General features: G+C 40.6%; 1 protein-coding gene across 1 annotated transcript in view; it reads left to right on the forward strand.

The window, feature by feature from the left end:
• Window positions 1–20,355, forward strand: part of KPNA3 (karyopherin alpha 3 (importin alpha 4)) — a 58,417-nt gene that overhangs the window by 5,972 nt on the left and 32,090 nt on the right. Inside the window, exon 4 of the mRNA XM_010583436.1 lies at window positions 19,235–19,279. Within this exon, the coding sequence (XP_010581738.1) occupies window positions 19,235–19,279 (45 nt within the window). The remainder of the gene's footprint in view (window positions 1–19,234; window positions 19,280–20,355) is intronic.

Consider the following 20,355-nt stretch of genomic DNA (forward strand, 5'->3'; position numbering starts at 1 on the left):
GCGCGGTCCCGGCGGGAGGCGTCCGGGCCTCCCCCCCGCCGCCTCCCTCTCCGCCGTTTTCCCCCCGTGGACCGGCGGTCGTAAGCCGGGCAGGGCCGGGGGGCTGCGCCGCCGCCCCCTCCTCCCCGTTCTCCCACCCCGGCTGCCTGCCTGCCCCCTCCTGCCTCCTCCCCCGTGCTCGGGGCTCCGAGGGGGTGGACAGTGGTGCCGGCCGCCTTTTGTGCCGGTCCCTCCGGGCGGTAATAGCCCTTCCGCCGGGGCGGGGGTGGGCTGCCTTGCCCGGTCCCCCCTCCGCCCCCCCCCCCCCCCCCCCCGCCGTGCCGCTGCCGCAGACGGAGGCCTGTGCCGGTGGTAGGGGCCGCTCCCACGCTCGGAGGAGCCTTTTCCCAGCGTACTGTGCTGGCCCATCTTGCTCCCTGTACTGCCTTAAATCAACCTTTTTTGGGTTGCCCCCCCTCCCCCCCCGCCTCCTTTTTTTAAAAATGCTGGTAGGCACACAAGTAATCGTCTGCTGGGCGGCTCCATCTAAATCGGGAAGGAGTGTGGTGCTTACTAAGGCTAATGGGGTAGTAGTTTACCTCCCCCCCCCCTCCTCCCCGAATTTCAGTGAGGCTGGGTGATTAGAAGCGTATTCCCTGGAGGTATTCCGAAGGTCTTCTGAATCCGTGTGTCATTAGCGGGGACATCTTCAATTCTAGTCGCAACCGAACAGGGAGGAAACCCCAAATCCTGCGTTTAAGTTCCTGTAATAGGAAAGGAAGGGGGAGGGAGTCTTTCTGAAATCAGACTAGGGTTGAAATCGGATTAGGATTCGCTAGAGTGAAAACCTAAATATGTGTCAGATTATTTCGACTTCACCTGAGGGTGTTTTCCACGTTTCTGTTGATTTCATCATTTAAATTCACTTCTGTAATCACTAGGGCTGGAATTTTAGTCCTTTGAAAGCACTGTTTCGTGTTTTAGGAGAATTCACACCTCTGCTGCTATTGTTTGGGTGGAGACAATTTTATGCAGGTCAGGCTTAGCAGCAGCAGTGTCTTTAAGATGACATTCACGGCGTAAATTAATCTTTATCTTAATTTTTGTTTAACTTGGGGACAGTGAATCTTTCTCGCAGAAAATATCGTATGTAGAGAGTATGATAACTTCAACACTTCTGGCTAACATTAGTAAATGTTAGAAAGTAACTAAAAATTGCCCATCCTTCTGTTTAGCAGTTGCTTTTCAGGGTAAGGAGGAGGCGTGGTGGGTTTCTTTTTCCCCTTCTCATCCAGTGAGACTCTTCCTGCGGCTCCTCATTCATTTTGTCCTTGTCTCATCTCCCCGTATTGGTTACTGGCTTTGTTGCTGCTTTCTCAGTCACTGGCCTGAATCCATCAGAGCTATAAACAGGGAAAGGTTAGGTATGTTCATGCCTAGTGTGAACTGATCTGTCATCCATACTTGCTTATATTATAGCATGCCGGAGACTAGGGGAATTAAATATCTGCCTACGTGGGGGGGAAGAAGGGAACTGACTGCCTAAGCTTTACTGAAATTACTTGTACCAGACCAGCTAAGGTAAGCTTAGCTCTCATTTCCTCCCGAAGGGGAGTAATTATTTTGGAACAGGGTATTTGCTGTTACAGAGAAGTATATCCTCTAGGGTTATCTTCCAGTGTGCTGACTGCCTTCCTTTTGTGGCTGAGCCTAAGACTGTTGGGTAGATAGCTCCAAAAATGTTAACGTGGTTAAAGCTTTCATCCATGCCTTTGAAAAGGGTTAAAATCTAAGCAACATCTTTCTTTTGAGGGTGACAAACAGATGAAATGCAGAAGTATGTAAAAGTTGTATACCCATGGAGATACGCTAAAATGAAATTTAGATGCATTTAAAGGACTGTAAAAGATTAGAAATGTGTCAGCGTCTTTCAGAACAACTAAATTTGTATTAAATGACTGAAATTTTGTACTACACCTCCTTTTTGATTCTTTTCTGTTCATGGTGCTTACTTAAAAGTTCGTGTTAGAAGTACCCTTCTAAGTAAACTTTATCTAACTTAAGCCTCTAGAAGTAAAACAATGTAAGTTGAGTTTATAGTGGAGAATGAAGGAGCACAGCAGTGCTGTATAATTGCCATTACTTACTGTGCTTCTCTTGAGATACTGGTACACAGACTGACGTGCTGATTGGACAGTTTGTCTGTATTTAGTGAAAGTTATCAGTTCTCCACAAAATGTTTCTTTTCTAAGTCAAATGTTATACATAATTCCCAGCTGTCAGCAATTTAATACACTTGTTTTGGCCCCTGTGCTGTGATAAGGAGTTTCACATAGAGATCCTGCCTCCAATTTTCTGTCCTTAACTTTGTAAACCAGGAGGCATCAGTGCTATCTGTCATTGGCATTGATCTGCATCAACACATTTTGTCAAATTCCACCAAAGAGAAAATAAGTGGTCAGGATGATGGAGTAATAAATCATGGTGTGATATCTAGATTACATCCTTTGGAAAATCTAAAATACTCAAAGCCGTACGCTCTCAAGTTTGGTTTGAAAACAGTGGCGTTTGAGTCACCTTCTGCCTGGAGACAGTCACTGCCTTTGAACTCATCAGACTTGAATACATTCTTTAGTAATCTTGCTTTGGCTTCTGATAAATACTGATGAGTTATTATTGATCCCCTCTGGGTACAGACTCTTCTGGCAGACCAAAATACTTCTTTAATTTGTAGTTAACTCACATTTTATTACTGGGTTTGCTAGGCTATATAATTGTCTTTGCTTTTTGTTAATGCAACCTTAAGGGAAACAAAAGATGAGTAAGTACTTTTGTTTTATGTTAAGACAGACCTCACTACGCCATGTAACTTCTCACTATGCTCCTTTTCTAAGAGCAAATAAACGGATCTGTTGAGCAGAAGTCAAAACTTCTGAATCTTTGACCTGCACAGGTTCACTCTACTTTTCCTAATTTCAGGTTTGGGTGGAAGTTTTTTACCTTTTTGTTGGCTTCCTCTGTTTAGGAGGTAGAGTTGTGTATATAGAACTGGAATTCTGATTTTGGGGTATTAATACTTCCAAAAAGTATTTAGCCCCCAAAAGGGATAACAGCAAAACCAAATGCCAGAAACAAAGTGTTACCCACTTAATATGAGTTTGTGTTCTTGCTTTTATTAGTGAGACTCTTCTATTTTTATAGGTACTGACATGTGATTAGCAGCAGACAGAGCTAACCTGAACCTGCAGAGCTGAGTGATAAGGAGCCAAGACGCTAGTGGTTTCATCTGGATGAACAACTGCCAGAACAGTTTCTCCTCACAGCCTTCTCAATTTTATGTTCTCCAGAGATGGGAAAGGGGTTTTTAAATCGTCCCATATACGAGGAGAAAGCTTTCCTGTGTTGATCATAGGCATGTAATCTTATGTCTCAGTGGGCTTCTAAATGTAAGGCACTGATTATTCCAATACAACTGAGGCTTTCAAGGACAAGATTAAACAGTTGCAATCACTTAATTTGTAATACCCCTTGTAACTGCTGTGTTTATTTGTTTATATTGACATCTAAGCTAGCCTAGCTTTTAGAAAACCAATTTTGAACATTCTGATTTTTCTGTTTGCAGTTCTTTGGCTTCATTTTTTGCCTAGTAACATCCTTATTAGACTTTTTTACTCCTCCAGCTTCTTGGACTAGAAGTGTTACTTATTCTTTATTACAATAGCAGGCATGCATATCTTGGCTCACTGTTCTGATGTTTAAGGTGACATATCAAACAATTCAGCCCATTTCTTTTTGTTGGCATTAGTCAGCATCACTGACTAAAACTGAGGAAAAATTCTTGATGAACGGAGATGTTATAATTTGTAGGGCTGTTGGCATGACTTACTGTTATTTTTGTCTGTGGTGCAATGAGACTATGTGGTCATGTAATTAGCAAAATGCATTAAAAATAAAAAAACAAAACCAGAAAACTAGTGAGGAGTTAGTACATTATAACCTAAATAACTTTCTGTAAAAGCACTTTAATGACAGGGATTAAAAATTCCTTTTTGTATACTTGTCATACCCCTAATCATAAGTCAAAAGAACACAAGTCCTTGAACTTCTGTTGCTTAGGCTGTAGGATTAACCTCTGGAGATTTGTTGAAGGCTCTTTACCAAAGGGAGACATAGCCACTCTGTCATCTTTCACCTACTCCTGCTCTATTTGATTTTAAGCTTCAGAGGTCCTGGCCACTGATGTCTTTTCCACAGTTACCTTTTTTGGGGGGCAATTGTATCACCTTTTGGTCTATCATCTTTGGGTCGTCGAAGGATCCATTTTTATTCTGTACCTTCAGCATCCCGAACTCTGATGAGGCAGAGGAAGAAACTGGGCTTAGCCCAGATCTCCATCATCAGCTGTGGCAGCTTCAGTATATTTACTGTTGCTGCTTTGCTAACAGTGTGGATCTAGTTATTGAGGATGCTTGAATTTGCTCACATTTTTCTGTCATGCTACCATGATTTTTTTTGCAAGCAGAGGAATATCTTTCTGGGGAGGCCAAATCTGTACAGTCTCTGGGTGTCTTGAGAAAGGTATACGTTGACTTAAAGCCATGTTCCTGTCAAGTGTCAAAGGCTTATTGCAGTGGAGGTACCATAGCTGCGTGGTGTTAACGACCAGCTCATTTCTTGATGCTGTTCTCTGCATTGAGTAGTGTTTTTGCCGTCTCCCTGTACTCCCCTCAGACACTACATGAAACAAACATGGCTTGTAGCAATCCCAGAAAGCCTGTTACTCCCAGCTACTTTGCAACAATCCAATTTCTTTCAGGAGCTCACTTTTACAGATTGGTCAGCTTTCTGCCTTTCACTTTGCTGGCACAGGAATGGATACTGGCAAAAGAAGGGCTGGGACGGAGTAGGGCTGTAACAGCTGATTTAGGTTGGTTTAAGGTATTGTGGACCTGCTGTCACAATAGCCTCACTGGCTTGGTGAATCTCAGTAGGTTAAGTGAAAACATAGGTGTCAGGTAGCTTCCTGTTGGGAACTGGATTTAGTATAGACCCAGTACTCTTATGCAGAGTTCCTAAGCTCTGATTCCTGGAGCTTCTTTATTACCCTTTCAGGCCAGTATATATACTCTTGGGAGAATACAGGTGTACATGTTTGTACCTTGGAAAGAATTACATGGGTAGGAAGTAAGAGGTGGATGTGGGAATCCTCCTCATTTGCTATTGCTACAGAACTCTCCAAACTTTAGTTAGTCTGCAAGTAAATAGTACAATGCTGTGAAATGTTTGTGACTATTGGCAGAAAACAAACACATAATAAGTCCACTTAGATATGCTGCCTTGTATTTTCCTTGTGAGATTCAAAATCAATTCAATGTATTGCATTTTAAAAATGTTTAAAGATGCAGATACCTTAGGAAGTCATTGTTTATTTCAGAAATACCTGTGGAGAAAACAATTTGGAGATGGCATCTCATGATGAACGTAATCTTCATAAGCTGATTGGGATCTGTGCTTGCTGTATTGAGGCCCAATTATTGCTGTTTGTTGTTGTGATATACCAAGCCTTCTGCTAATCTTCCTGTAATTGCAGAATTTGTTTTTCTTCATTCTTGTGTATTTCTAACACTACAGCAGTTGCACTGTTATCTCTAAAGCTTCTTCTATTAAAGGATTGATTTTTAACTTGTAAACTGTCAAAGTTGTTAGCATTGTAACTGTCTTACTAGTTTTAAGAGCTCTTTCACTATTTTTACATAAGTTCTTTGAGGCTTTCATAATATTTGTGCAGTTCCAGCACAAATCCAGGCAGGACGTTTTGTCTTATAAAACTGTGTTATCTGAAAAGACAGCGATTAGGAAGATGTACGAGCTACAAGTGACTGATCAGATTTGTATTTATTGTGGGATTGGAAGTGGAATGAGGTATCTAATTTATAAGATTAGGCTAGAAGAGGCAATGAACTTGTTGAAGCTGATGGGGCATGCCATCGAGCAGTAAAGACAAATTGCCAAGTGAACTCACTTGAAATGAAAAAGAAATGTAAAACCTATATATTTTCCAAGAATAGAGTCTATCAATTGTTTCCAAAATACCCAGCACTGTGAAACTCTGATACTGAATTGGTATTCCTGATTACTTCTGTAACAGCAGAAGCTGTGGGCTTTGCATTCCATTTCACAAAATTTGACATGGGTAGTCAAAAGTGCTAGTTTCTTCCAAAAAGTTAGTCCTGCATCAGAACTGTCTGAGCCTTGGAGTGAACTAGTTGCAAAGCTGTTCATGTTTCTTTAATTTTCTGCTCCCTTAGCTTCCTGAGCCAGCCCTTCATGTCTGGAGAAGACCAGTGCTGGCTCAAAGAGGTCACTGTGGAGGGGAGAAGGTTGTTTAGTGATATTTAACTGTTGGATTGTTATCCCTTCACAGTCAGATTGACACCCTTAAATCTGCTGGGGAAGCTCCATATCATTTCTTCTGGTTCAGCTGACACTCGTCTTCTTTCTCAGGTTGAGCAAATGTTACAGTCAGTTTTAAATGTGGTTTTGTGTGTGTGTGTTTAATAAACACAACGGGTACAAAATAGGAATAATATACTGTATGAATGGCTGCAGAACAGGAGGCAAAACTAATGTCTTCCCCATTCAAAGACCTATTACTGAATGACTCATTTGCCTCGTATTCTGTCATGTCTGACCAGCTGAGGATCTCTTCTTGTGCATTTTTAACTTTGGTTGTTGTCAGATTCAGTGACAGGTGGACTTTGGAGGTAGTGGTAGAATAGGTGATTTGCAAAATCAACTTGGGAGAAATGGCTTTCTCATAGTTTGACTTGTTAGCCTTGATGGAAATGTATTTTAATGAGTGCTCAAGCCCCATTGCAAACTTGCTGATGTGGAACATAGTCAAAGCTCATCTGCATGAGGAGAAGGTGGTCAGACAGGGTGCTAGGGTGACTTGTGCCCAGGTTTTCAGAGATGTAATAAGGGATTCCTGGCCAGGTGCAGTGTGAGATTTCAGGTTTGCAGTTCTCAGGACGTCCTAGTCCTTGCCTTTTCTTAGTCAACTACAGTGTAAGTCAGAAAGTTGATGATACTACACAGAGAGACATTGTGTCTGTCTCTCAGGTAAGCTAAGGTCACCCTAACTGGCAGATATTGTCTTTGCATGCAGCTTTTTGGCATCAGGGTCTCTTACTTCATTTCATGCACACAAATGTTAGATACAAAGTCAGTGGTAGTGATTTCTCTGCACCAAAAATCTGACTTGCAGCCAGATATAGAAGGCTTTCCACATCAAGATAGAATCCTGAAATGAGAGAGCCCTGCTAGGAGTCAGCAGGATCCTGTTAACCACTGTTTGTCGGGCATGCAAGAAGAACGTAGGCTTGTAACGGGTAGTGTTCATAACACTGAACAAACAGCAGTGAAGAGCAACCTTCCAGACAAGAAGAGACGTTTAAGGAGCTCTGATGCAGGCAATCAATGAGACTGCACCTTTGAGCCCATCGCAAGCTGCCAGCGGCAGTTCAGAATCTGGCAGTACCCTCTTCCCGTGCCCATTGCCGATAGGGGTATGGCCCACTATACCTCTGCGCTCAGTGTAACCTGTGTTTTGGTGGGCCCGATAGCTGTGAGGTTCAAAGGAATTGTTATTGGTTCTTGTCCATCAAAACCACACCACTCTTGGTGGTCTAAGCAACTTTGTAGGGCTAGCCGATACCCTTTTTATGGAAGGATGTATAAATTGGAATTTTGAGAAACTGAAGGTTTCTCTCAAGGAGAGAAGTATGATACCTAGAATGTTCAAATGGCAGAAACATGGAATCAGGGCTTATGTCATGTTAAAAAGTGAGGTAGAAGCATCTAGAATTCATGATACTGAAATGATTAAATCAGAAGAGTTGCTGACAGGGTTCATAAAAGATCGTGGGATGTTGCTGGAGTGTATTTTCTAATTCCTAATGCTCCATCTTCTTCCTGGGTTGTCAGCTGGGTTTGTTGTTTTCTCTTGCATCTTGAGCAGAATGATCTCTTCATAGATTTAATTAGGCAGCTAGCACATGTTTAATCTTTTTTTGCCTTTTGATTATATCTTTCAAAAAATAGGAAAAAAAAAATCTGATTTCATTTGAGCCATGTAATATTATACCAAAAAAGCTTGCTGTGGTTGAATATAGACTAGCTCTCTAGGGACTTGATTTGTTGTTTTTTTTCATGGCACCCTGTGAATGTACATAAATTGCAATTATTTTTTCCAATTTTGTAGATGGAATAATAGGACTTTTTTCCCTCACTTCACAGGGAGGTGCTTATAAATACATCATAGAATGATTGTCTGAGGTACTTTGATATCACAGTTGAAGACTTTAAGTATCTGGAAAGGGAGTGTCTTTGTTCAAACATAGATTGCACAAGAAGGTATCTGGCTACTATTTAGCCTAGTAGGTTTTCTTTTTTTTTCTTTTTTTTTTCTTCCTAGGGGAAACTAGTATAAATATTTGGCAATCTTGAGAATGTCTGGTCATCTGTGGCATTTGCCCCAGAAGTCTGTGAGGCCTTTCTGACCAAACACTTCACTTTGTAATTAGATTCTTGAAAGTGGTTATCTACAATTTTATAAAAGCTTTTATTTTAAAAAGAATTTATTTAAATCTCTATGCTGATCTAAAGATCAAAATTTTAGTCTGATGTTTGTACCTAGTTACCGTGAACAGTCATTTTACTTTTGCTGTGCTGTTTTCGTGTCCTGTACACAAGCAAAGATGGTATTTTGGCTGTGAAGTATGACATTAAAAGTGGTGGATTTGGTTTCTGGTAAAATCTGTTAGAAAAAACTGAAGCTATACGTCTGAATTGGGGACTTCTAGACTACAGAAGAGGAAAGAGACTCCTTTTCTTTTGCAATGGCAATCAACTGTTCTGCTTGAATAGACAGGTCAGTGTTCTTTCCCTCCTTGGTAAGAGAATGGGAGGGGCACTTGCTTAGGAATTGTAAGAGAGGACAGAGGTGGTGTCATGTCTTTGAGAGACCAAGGAGTTAGGTTGGTGCCTTGCTTGTTCTCCCTCAAGGACAGGATAAACTCCTGTTTCTAGGAGATTCTAAAGCATCTGCTACACTATTGGTGCAATACAGGAAAATAACAAATATCTTTTTAGTGTTCACACATCTGAATAGAAATCTGTATACTGGCAAAAGCAGATTCCTGTAACACACAAATGTATAAAATTTCAAATCCTTGTATGTATTTAGAGTGTGTCAAGAAGCCTTAATCTTCTAACTTTTTTAAAAAGTATGAATAGGAATCACTTGTAATTAGGCTGTCTTGGTTATCCACTGTTCTTGGTGCTTATTTGCCATATCACAGTATTCAGATAAGGCAGGGCTGGCATCATTGTAAAATTCAGTATGCCCTTCTGTTTCCAAAAAGTACAGGAAAAGGAGAAATACTTGATACAGGTATCCTTCAGACCAGTAGTTTCTTTTGGGCTGAGGCATAAATGACCAAACTCTACACTTAAGTTCTTCAAGGTGGGCCCTTGTCAAAGTGGAGGTAGCAGTGGCTGCATCGCTGCTCTTTGCAACACTGCATGGACAGGTTCCTTGCCCTGTTAGGACCACAGGACAAAACGAGTACTTTGAATTAGTTGGTGATTCTTGCTGCCTGCCTGTTGGTCTGCGGAGACCAACTGTTGTGCAGTGATGAGTTAGCTTGCGGTGCTGTGGGATTACCTGGAAACTTCAGTTTGACTAAAGGTGGAGCTCCTATGGCTTCGTTGGGGTCTTTGGTCTGATGTCACTGAAGGTGTGATTAACAATGCTAAGATCTACATCTGAATGGAAATGCTGTAAAACTTTTGACTAGGTATAATGTCCTTGATTCACACAACAGCAGTAACTGGATATCTACTAGCTTTTTCTGTCTTCCTTCCCCCAGTTGAGTTTTGATGTTGAATAGAGAATTCCACCTCTTCTTTTATTCTGTATTAAAACAGCAGATAACGTGCTGACTGTATTCTGGACTGCTTTGTGTCCTTCAATATTGGTGCAGTTTGTGTTGAATGCAGCCAACTAAATTGTTTCAGGTCCAGTCTCCTGAGGATTGATATGTCTGTACTTGTAAACTGGGTAATTGGTATATGGAAATTAGAACATGAGTGCTCACATCTCACTTCTTTGCTGGTAGTAGCTCGACATGCAGGTTAAACAAATGCAGAGAGGATATCAGGACCTCAAAGAACATGCTTACAAAAGAGCTGGTAAGAAAGAAACTTAGCAATTGCTTTTCTGCCAACACCTTTTGGAGCAGTAGAAGTAGATAATGTGGATGGGCAGCTTTGCTTCCATAGGGCTTTCAGGTGAGTCAGCACCATGAGCAACAATAATTGGAGGCTTGTGGCTTTTCATATTGGCATGGCATGTCTGACTTCAGTGAGTCATTACCCATCACTAAGTAAGAGTCACAGTGGATATCTCATGCATTCAGTTTGCTGAGACTAGCTAGGTTCAGATACTTGAATTATCTTGCCACAGACTGACTAACAAAAACCAGCTGGTATTCATTTTAGGGGCCCCAAACTGGGGATTTAAGAAAAAAAAAAAAGTAAAGTGTGGCAGCTCCAACTGCAAAAGAACTAGTTTTCATTCAGTGGCCTTTTTTAACCCTGAGGAACACAAGTCCCAGACAGATTGTGGCATAAAATACAGTAGTGTAAATACTGCACTCTGCTTCTAATGTACCTACTACTGCGTTAAAGGTTACAAGCCAAAAGGAAACTTTATAGTATTAAGGTTCTGCAGCACACAGAGAATCTGAACCAAGTTCTAATACTTTCTGCAAAATAATAGAATGTTTCCCTAAAAGAGGAGCAAATACCTTTCAGGTGAAAAAGTAATCAAATGAAATAAGACTATTGTGGAGAGTCTCAGGTCAGGGTACAGGCACATCGTAAGTGTATTTGGCTGCTTTGGTAGATCGGTTGTACTGTGGAATCCATGCCCCCTGCCTGCATTTCTAACTGGGTCAGCATAATTTAATATGGAGCTATGATAACAAAGCCAGAGGTGAAGTTGTTCTAACTTTGTGGTCTATATGACTGAAAAAAAATCACTGTTTTTCTTAGAAGGACAGTTTGGAGCTTTATGGGAATACTTGGTAATTAGGTAAATATCAAAATTGGGTGTGGGAAAGAAGAGCCTGCCTAGAACATACACTGGGGGGAAAAAAAGGCTGGGTAATAATCCATGATGCTTGTAACTAAAGGAATAAACCTAGCAGGAAGGGTTAATTTTGACTAAACATTTATTTCAGTTTGGCATGGATGTAAAATCTTTTTGCATGTCCTAAAGAAATAGAGAGGATCAGTGTGCACAGTGTCATTGGGTTTAGTTCTTTCAGTTGTGATTAAGTTGTTGCATTTAGACCATTGTGATGCTGTCCCAGAATTTTGATTTAGAAGTCCCAGAATTTTTCCTTTGTGTATTGTGATTTGCTTGCAATTCTTGGAATAAGCTATATGCACTTTGAAAGTGTGAACAGGTAGAACAGCAGCAGTATCACCTTCTATCAGTGTCCCTTTGTCTCTCTTTTTGGCTGAAGCCTGCTGTACCAAAACAAGTAGAACAATATCATCACTCTAAGCCTCAACTTTACACATACTAACAAATTATATTTCTATGGTAATATGGAATATTTAACTTCTAATGTTAACCAAAGATAGGCATCTGACAACCCTAATCATCTCAACTGTTGTATACAAACAAGCCCTTGAATTTTTTTTTCTTCTGCCCAAACCCAGGCTTCTGCATTTTCATGTGCATTGCAGTATTTCATGCTTGTTAAAAGGTGTCAGAGAAGGAGTAAGGAAAAAGGGCTAGTAAAGCAATTTCTAGGGAAGAACAGTGTTTACTTCATCGATGCAAACACCTTCTCCTTTCACTGTATTGCTCCCACACCTATGTTGTAAAGTATTTAAACTATACTCTAGGGTATGCTCATATGCAAGAGGGGAGGTATTAGTTAAATCCAATCCAGCTGTTGGAACTGGTCCAGTTTTTTTCTTTCAGTTAGGCAGGTGGAAGTAGTCTGGAATTGACTTGCAAATGCTAAGCTCTTTGGGTACCCTGTATGTTTAATCAAGCTACTTTACTATCCCAGCTATGTATTCAGGGTAGCTCTTTCCTGTAAGCATGTATCTTCTGGTTTTCTGAGACCAGTTCCTGTAATGTTGAGAGGCAAGAGCAGAAATAAAGAATTTAAATGTCCAGTTACCTTTTAATGAAGTTTGTAGATGCAGAGAAGTTAGAATCAGTCAGTGAATTTGTTCTCTCTTTTTGACTTAATAGCTGAACTTTCAAAAGCAACTAAATGCACATCTTACTGAAGTTCCTGAAAACACTATCTTTTGTATCCACAGAATAGTCAAAACTGATACTGGTGTGTGGTGTTTCTCTTGTCAAGGTGAGCCTGGCTTTCCCACTTCCATGGGCTAGCTGGAGGTGGATGCATCTTGGTTGGCCTGCAGGAGAGCAGGGGTAGCCAGCTAGCTGCTTGTGGGGCAGCTGGCAGGCCAGCCGCGCTGGCAATATTGATATGCTGGCTGGCATAAAAACATCTGTTTCCTGCCTCTCCGTCTCTGATGTTTTCTGGACTTGCTCCTGTTGCAGTGGAATTGGTGTAAATGTGTTGATTAAAAGATGACACTCCTCAGGTATCCCACTTAATGAGGTGGCTAGTCTGGGTGAGCACCACACTGAGCTCCAGATCTCGTTGTTACAATGGTAGGTAGGTTTTTAGTCATTAAATGATGGTTATGCTTTAATCTTCCTTCTGACACAATTGGTATAACTAGAAATGGTTAAAATATTTAAAATTCCTACCACTTACTGTTGCAGCATTTGATTATTTTTTTTCTGTACAGAGAATGCATGTTATTAAACACCTTGTACATGTAACTTAATTTTTAATTTCATTTAAGAAATCTTTATCCCAGCTTAACAAAGGGAGTGTAATGACTTGAGCTTCTCACTAGTTGTATCATTCACACATTTGAATAGTTTTGGGTTTCTGATTTGTACCGTAACTGGGGATGAAGTAATCTTATCAAGTATCCAGAATTTCTTGTCTCTGAAAGTGATATACTTAAGGGACTTTAAAGTGCTTATAATCAATTAAGATTGATTTTTCAGATATGAAGTAGAGATTTCAAATTAACAGAAACCCTAAGACTCGTTCCGATATTTCATTGTGAATGAGAACTAACTTGCATAAAGTAGTACCAATATTTTAAATCATTCTTTCATAAGTAGAAGGACTATTCTGACTGCTTTATCTCAGATGTGATTTTGTCTTTTTGAATTAGCCTGAATTTTCATCTTGTAGTCTTGTATAACTTTGGTAGGGTTTTGGGTCCGTGTTCCCCCCTGCCCGGAAAAACACACTACATTATGTATTTGCTACAGAGGGTTTTGGAAAATGTTATCTTGTTCTGATGTATGTTAGACAGGTACAGCTGATTGATGTTGGGATTCCTTGATTTTTTTTTTTTTTTTCATTTACAGAAGTTACATGAGTTGCCTTTGCAAATAGTTTAAAGTATTATGCAGGTAAATGTTTTTTATGTTAAAGGCTGAAGAAGCCGGAGAAGCTTGCTAGACTTAATTCTCTCCTTAGAATGTCAATGCTATTCAAAACTTCAAAGTAATCTTTTTTTGTTTGGCAGGAAGGTGTGCATGGGCCGACTTAAGACATCAAGCAGGAGTGTTACAGCAGTGGTACTTGCTCTTTAACACGTAGTGAGGATCTTGTGCACTTTTGTATGGGGTTTCACAAATGGTACTTGTGAAGTATGTGTGGCTGAGCCAGAGGGTCCCAAACACCCAGTCACTTAAAAATAATTCTTTGAATGTCCTGGTGATCAGGGTTACTGTTATACTGATAATTCAGAGTTTCACAGGATTATCTTTAGCCATTGCTTTTTGATATCAAGAGTTTTATATATGGTTTTGTGTTCTGTCATAAACCAAGTATCAGCTGAAAAATCAGGAAGACGTTTCCCTTCTCCACAGGTGGCTCTGAAACTGAGCTTTGAGTTTCTTCTCAGTGGCTTGTTGGAAGAGAGATACCGGAGCTGAAACACTGATATGGTGAGGATGGCTGTATTCTGTGTAGCTTCTGCCCACTGAGTGTGTCAAAGGCAGTTTTACAGGGACTGTGGGATTCTTTGAAGCCTTATTTTGGGCGTTGACTTGAGGCTTGCTTTGTTTTCTAGGTCTAGTGTCTCTTAAATCTCTTGTCTTTTGTCAGCTTAGCATATTTGTGTGTGAAACAAGGTTCCCTTGCGGCCCTTAACACACCAGCCCTAATGTGTGTAGTGATTTTCTTTATTGGCATGTGAAATTAATTTCAGTTTTGATACTTTGAGGGAACTAGGGATTGTTTTTCTTTTAAATGGAAGGTGTTACAGAGAGTCTTGGCATGTAACGCTTTGTATCTGGTGTTGGAAGAATATTCAGAAATTCAGGGTAGAAGCGAGAACACTGATTTATCTAACAGCATCTAGTACATCTTTTTTCTGGTTTATTTTATAAAATAACAAACTGCCGAGGAACTTGAAATTAGAAATACTGCTGAACATCTACTTTTGACTTGTTACGAGGCTTACAGTACTTGGTGCGTTACTGTGGTTATGTCAGCCTGTCAAACACAGTGGTAAGTAATTGTTCTTCACAGACGGTGAACCGGGGGGAAGAAATCTCTTGTTACAAAAGCATTAGGAACTTAAGTCTGACTTGAGTCATGTGTAACAATGGAGATGTAATGTTGTAGCACAACTTGGTAAGTGTTGTATGTTCCTGTTTCTTAATAGTACATGCTGACTGATAGTTACTCCTTTACTTTCTGCACCTTGCATGTGGTGCATTAATGCCCGTGTGTTTAGGAGCGGCCTCACAGTTCAGATTCTGCAGGAATAAACTGTTATAATTTCTGTGATTTGTGGGATTTTGCCTATGCCAAGTTTTCCCTTTCTGAGATTTGGAGTCTGTTCTTTTTTTATTCAGTGAAACAGTTCAGATTTGTCTTGGGGGGTAGTTTTGAGATGTGCTGTGTTTCATTGTGACATGAAGTGGCTTGTTTGAGTACATTAAGCTGAGAAGTGACCATAGTCAGATGCTGTGGATGTTGAACACTGTATTAGATCCTTTGGTAACGTCTCACTAGGCTTCAACTAGTTTTGCATATACAGGCTTTAGCAAGATGGTTGTCCTCCCAGCCTGAAAGCTGGTAATGAATCCATGGGGTTAACTTGCAGAATAACTTTGTCTCTTCTCTCTGTTTTAGCTGACCTATGTTAGCTGGGGAAAATGTTTAACCTTTCCACTGCTGTATACATCTCTTGTAAATGCCTGTCAGTTCCCTACATGCTGGAGCTTGCAGGTAGTATAAAAGTGTGGTATTCTGCTTACAGTGGTAATGCTTCCTTAAGGGAGTGCTTAAGACCACTTCTTTTATATGCTGTTGGATTATACTATGTTTACTTCTTCTGAGGCTGTAGGAAGGTGCTGATAACCTGCTGGATTTCTAAAATGCTTCATCTGAAACACAAGCGTTAAATATCTACCTTTTAAGAAATGCCAAATCAGGACAAAAAATAAACTGGATCGCTTCAGTCTGGTTTTGGGGGAATAAAATCTGAGCTTTCCCAACTCTCCCCCTCCAACAGATAAGATTAGAAATTATGCCTATCAGTCTGCAAGTTTTAAAATAAAGCTTGCAAAAGCCCAGCAAGAGAGTCCAGTATACAGCATGGTGCTATATGTATACCTGCATTTCTGCATTTCCTGTAGTCAAATGAGGTTGAAGCATGTGTTTGGTCTTAAGAGTATGGTCTCTCAATGCAGGGGTAGCCAAACTGCAGACATTCAGAGGTCTATCATAGAGCAGTCCGTCACTAGTGTATCAGCTCCTGTGGTAAAGAGGAGAAAATCAAGATGGGCAACAGTCTGAACAAATTCCAATTAATTAGCAGGGATAAAACTAAGAAATCAGGCCAATGTCAAGTGCATACGTGTCTTTTTCATGACGCGCATGAAGTGGAATCCATGGTCTTAAATATATACAATGGTCAGCTCGTATGTTGGGGACATGAAGTGTCAGGTTAGAAATAATGTCAGCATACATCTAGCTGAGAGCACTAGTCATGATCTGACCATGGCAGGCAACCAAGTTTAACTGCCAGAATGCACCATAGGCTCTTTGGGAACTTCAGTCCAATATGCTTGTGGGAAGATGCTAGCCCTAACACAGTATTGCTGATTGTTGGATGATCCTGGCGACCCTGACATGCTGAATTTTTAAAGATGCTGTGCCAGCAGGAGACTCTGCAAGACCAGAAGCCCTTAGTTCAGTGGGGGCCAGATAACACTCATCAGTTCTGTGAAGTTAAGGCTAAGTGATAGCTCCAGTTATCAACCTACTTGCTCTGTGAATGGAGAAGCAGCTCTGGGCTTAGTGGTGCGTACTGCCTATTCTGCCTTTCAAAGGAGGAAGGAAAAATAGAAGATGTACCAGAGCTGCTTTGAAAGAGAAACTACATATAATAAGTTTAAAAGGAGATACAAAAGAACAGCTAACAGGGTAAAACCCAGGTAGTATGGAGATTGCCTTAAGAGTATTAAAGCTCAGAAAATGTATGCTACTAGTCAGCAAAAATGTCCACATAGTTAATAATCTTTTTTGAAGAATTCTAAAGAATGGTAGCTCTCTAAATGAGGAAAAGATGGGTGATTCTTGCACATGAAATGTAAAACCATAATGGAATAGTCAAATATTTTGAAGATCAGCTTGATAAAAGCAAAAAAACTAGTAAAAAAAATATTGAGACAGAATTGTAATAGTGTAGGATCAGTGGGGCTGAAATAATGGAAGTATGAAACAAAGAAAAAAACCCTAATTGAAAATCTGAGTGAATTATTTGCCTTTAGAAAGAAGCTTAGAGTCTTCCCAGTAGGGCCTTTATGGATGCATGGCTCTGAGTAACTGTCTTTAGTCAAAGCATTGTTAGAGGAGGTTTTAGAGTAAATTGATGAAATGAATAGTAATGCCTTGCCTGGGACTGCACTGTATATTTTTTTTTGTAAACCAAAAATATTAAGCTGCTGAACTGTTGAACACAGCATATAGTCTTTCTTAAATCTGCCTTGCTCCCAGAAGAATGATAGGTGGCAAATGTTATGGCTGTCCCCTGAAGAGCTTCAGATTTGGTCTGATTTTTCTGCTCAGTAGAAAATATTCTAGAGTATTATCACATAGATAAATGAAAAAATGTAGGAGTGAATTGTAACTGGGGGAGCAAATTTAGAAGTAAGTTGTGCCTTGCATCAATTAAATCACTGAGATTTCAAATTGGCACATACAATACTGGATTTTGGGGAGAAAATGCTAATGGACACTCAAGTTAACTGATTTGTCGAGATGGGGTACCCCTTAAAATTTAAGATAAGTAGGAATAAAAGGTTAGATTTTAGGGGGAGGTGGGGCAGTGTTACTAGTGGAAAGTTCTGTAAAGAACTTTGGTGTCTAGCACATTCAGAATGATCAAGAAAAGGAGGTTTTACAGCAGAAGGCTAAGACAGCTTCATCTAACTACATTTTTCCATTGAAATGCAGAGTTATCATGGGGGAGAAGTATTGAAAAACATTTTTAGGCTGTTTAGTGCCCTTAAATTTGACACCGTTAAGACTGTTCTATTAGAATTTTATATTTGAATGAGAAACTTGAATGACTGGTCTTGCTAGTTGCATGCAACAACTTTTCAGGTTCTTCATTTGTCCATTCCCTACCTTCTCAATGCCCTCCCATTCCCCAGCAATCCAGTCCTATCAAACTGAGCTTTTGCAGCAGGCTCAGATGATCACAAGAATCAAATGGTTTAGCAAAATAATGAGGGGGGGGGGAAGTGTAGTTCTAGTACATGCTGTAGTGCTAGTGTCTTCTTACTGTAATGAGGACTTGCATTGTTTAAAGTAGTATAGTTCATGCTTGTAGATATAAAAGGAGAATTGTGTCTCTGAGTTGGTTAATCAAGCAGTGGACAGGAAGACAAGACTTCTTTACTCTCAAGTCAACCTAAGATAATTAAATGAATACTGCTATGCAAACTGGTTGAGAACAGTGAAACTAAGATAATGTTCTAAGCACTGAAATTATGTCCTGTATAGATTCATGGTGTGAAGTCTGCTCATTTCATTTATCTGTGTTTGAGCTTTAGCGTGTTTGGTGTTTCCTTAGATGGCTGATGGGGAGTGCTGGTGTTTTCTGTGTACTGCTGGTCTTCACTGATACTTTTTAGCTCAGGGAAGTTATTTGTCCTAACTCAAAAGGAATGTGATAGCAGCAGTGAAGGTCAGTAGCAAGGATAGGACATAGAAAGTATTTTAAAAGGCTAATTTTAGTTAGTGTGGGTGATCTTTCTAGGCTGCCAGTAGTTATCCAGTCCTGATTTTCTCTGAATTGCATTCTGATGGTACATGTCTTTTCCACTGATTGTAAAATGAACCTAGGGAGATTGCCTTCAGTAGGCTAAAATTGTTCTTTTTCAATCTTTTGATGTCTCTTAGCTAAGAGGTACAGCAGCATTGTAGGGAATGCATCCTCTGTGCTCAGTACCTTTAAGGAGCTGAGATGTTGATGGGCTGGTTTTCCTTTACATTGTTTAGGCTATAGATTCTAAATAGACTCAGTATCACTGCACTTTGTTGTTTCCTTTTGCCACAAGCCTAATCTGTCTTGTTTCCGTTGAGCTCAGCCATCTTCTGTCACTCGTGGTTGATTTTGGCCAGGTAACTGGCATAGATTATGTGTTTAGGTTGCGAATGTGATCATATGTGAATATGAGACAGTCTAATGTGTATTTACTGCTTCTTCTGGTGTGCACATATAAACACCTGGAGAGTCATTCCAGTGAAACTGCATGGGGAGGTCAATGTTTTGTGCCTTTGGGATACTTACTGTGGTTTATGACAAAGCTTTCTGTAACGTGGATAATCTTAAAAAACCAAGAAAACCCAACCCCAGCACCCCCCTCTCCCTGACCCCCAAATAACTTCTGCACATTGCTAGGAAAGATTGAGTTATAAAATATGCACACTGATCTCCTTATCTTTTGATGAATAACTGCACTTTTAACCTAGAAACAACTGATTCCAAAACAGAATACTACTTTCTTTACATACAAATAAATTTTATTTTTTATTTACAGACTATGAGAAGACACAGAAATGAAGTTACAATTGAATTGCGGAAGGTGAGTTTGCTTTTGTTTATCAACTGTGTTACTTTGCTAATAATGCTCTGGTGTGTTAGCTAAATATTTTGCCGTAAGCTTTGTTTTATGGCCCCAAACTTACATAGAAAAGTTGTAAATTTGTAGATTACTAACTGCGGATTCTAATGTTAGTTTTACTCTCCAACTCATTAAGCTCAGTACAGCAGAACAGTACTGCTTCACTCCAGTGTATTGCTTGGAAATAATCCATAGTCAGTGTCTGTACCATTTTTCATATTATTACAGTGAAACTGTCAGCTGTTCAAATGTTTGAAGTCTCTGAATGGGAAAAGGGAGAGTTTTAGCATTTAGGAAGTGTGGATGTTCTTTTATTTTGTTTTCTGGAAATTGCTGCTTCTGTGCTGTAGAGGGAGTTAATTTTAGGGTCAGATTTTGGTTATATTGGGTAAATGCCAATATAGCTGGGAAGTTCATGAGCAGAAGAGGTGATCTAGTTCAGTGCTCTGCCTAAATACGGCATTTGTTACACCCTCTGTATTGGGTCTGTGTGGCAAGGTTTTGGTAGTGGGGGCCTACAGGTGCAGCTTCTGTGAGAAGCTGCTAGAAGCTTCCCCCATGTCTGACAGAGCCAATGCCAGCCGGCTCCAAGATGGACCTGCTGCTGGCCAAGGCTGAGCCCATCAGCAATAGTGGTAGTGCCTCTGGGATAGGGTATTTAAGAAGGAAAAAAAAGTTGCAGGGCACAGAAACTGCAGCCAGAGAGAGGAGTGAGAACATGTAAGAGAAACAACGCTGCAGACCCCCAGGTCGGTGAAGAAGGAGGGGAGGAGGTGCTCCAGGTGCCGGAGCAGAGATTCCGCTGCAGCCCAGGGAGATCCATGGGGGAGCAGATAGCCACCTGCAGCCTGGGGAGAACCCCACGCCAGAGCAGGGGGATGTCCTAAGGAGGCTGTGACCCCGTGGGAAGCCCGTGCTGGAGCAGGCTCCTGGCAGGATCTATGGATCTATGGAGAGAGGAGCCCACATGGGAGCAGGTTTGCTGGCAGGACTTGTGACCCCGTGGGGAGCAGTGTGCTACTGAAGGACTGCTCGCC

This window comes from Haliaeetus leucocephalus, unplaced genomic scaffold, assembly GCF_000737465.1.
Source record: "Haliaeetus leucocephalus isolate CR32 unplaced genomic scaffold, Haliaeetus_leucocephalus-4.0 Scaffold897, whole genome shotgun sequence".
NCBI lineage: Eukaryota > Metazoa > Chordata > Aves > Accipitriformes > Accipitridae > Haliaeetus > Haliaeetus leucocephalus.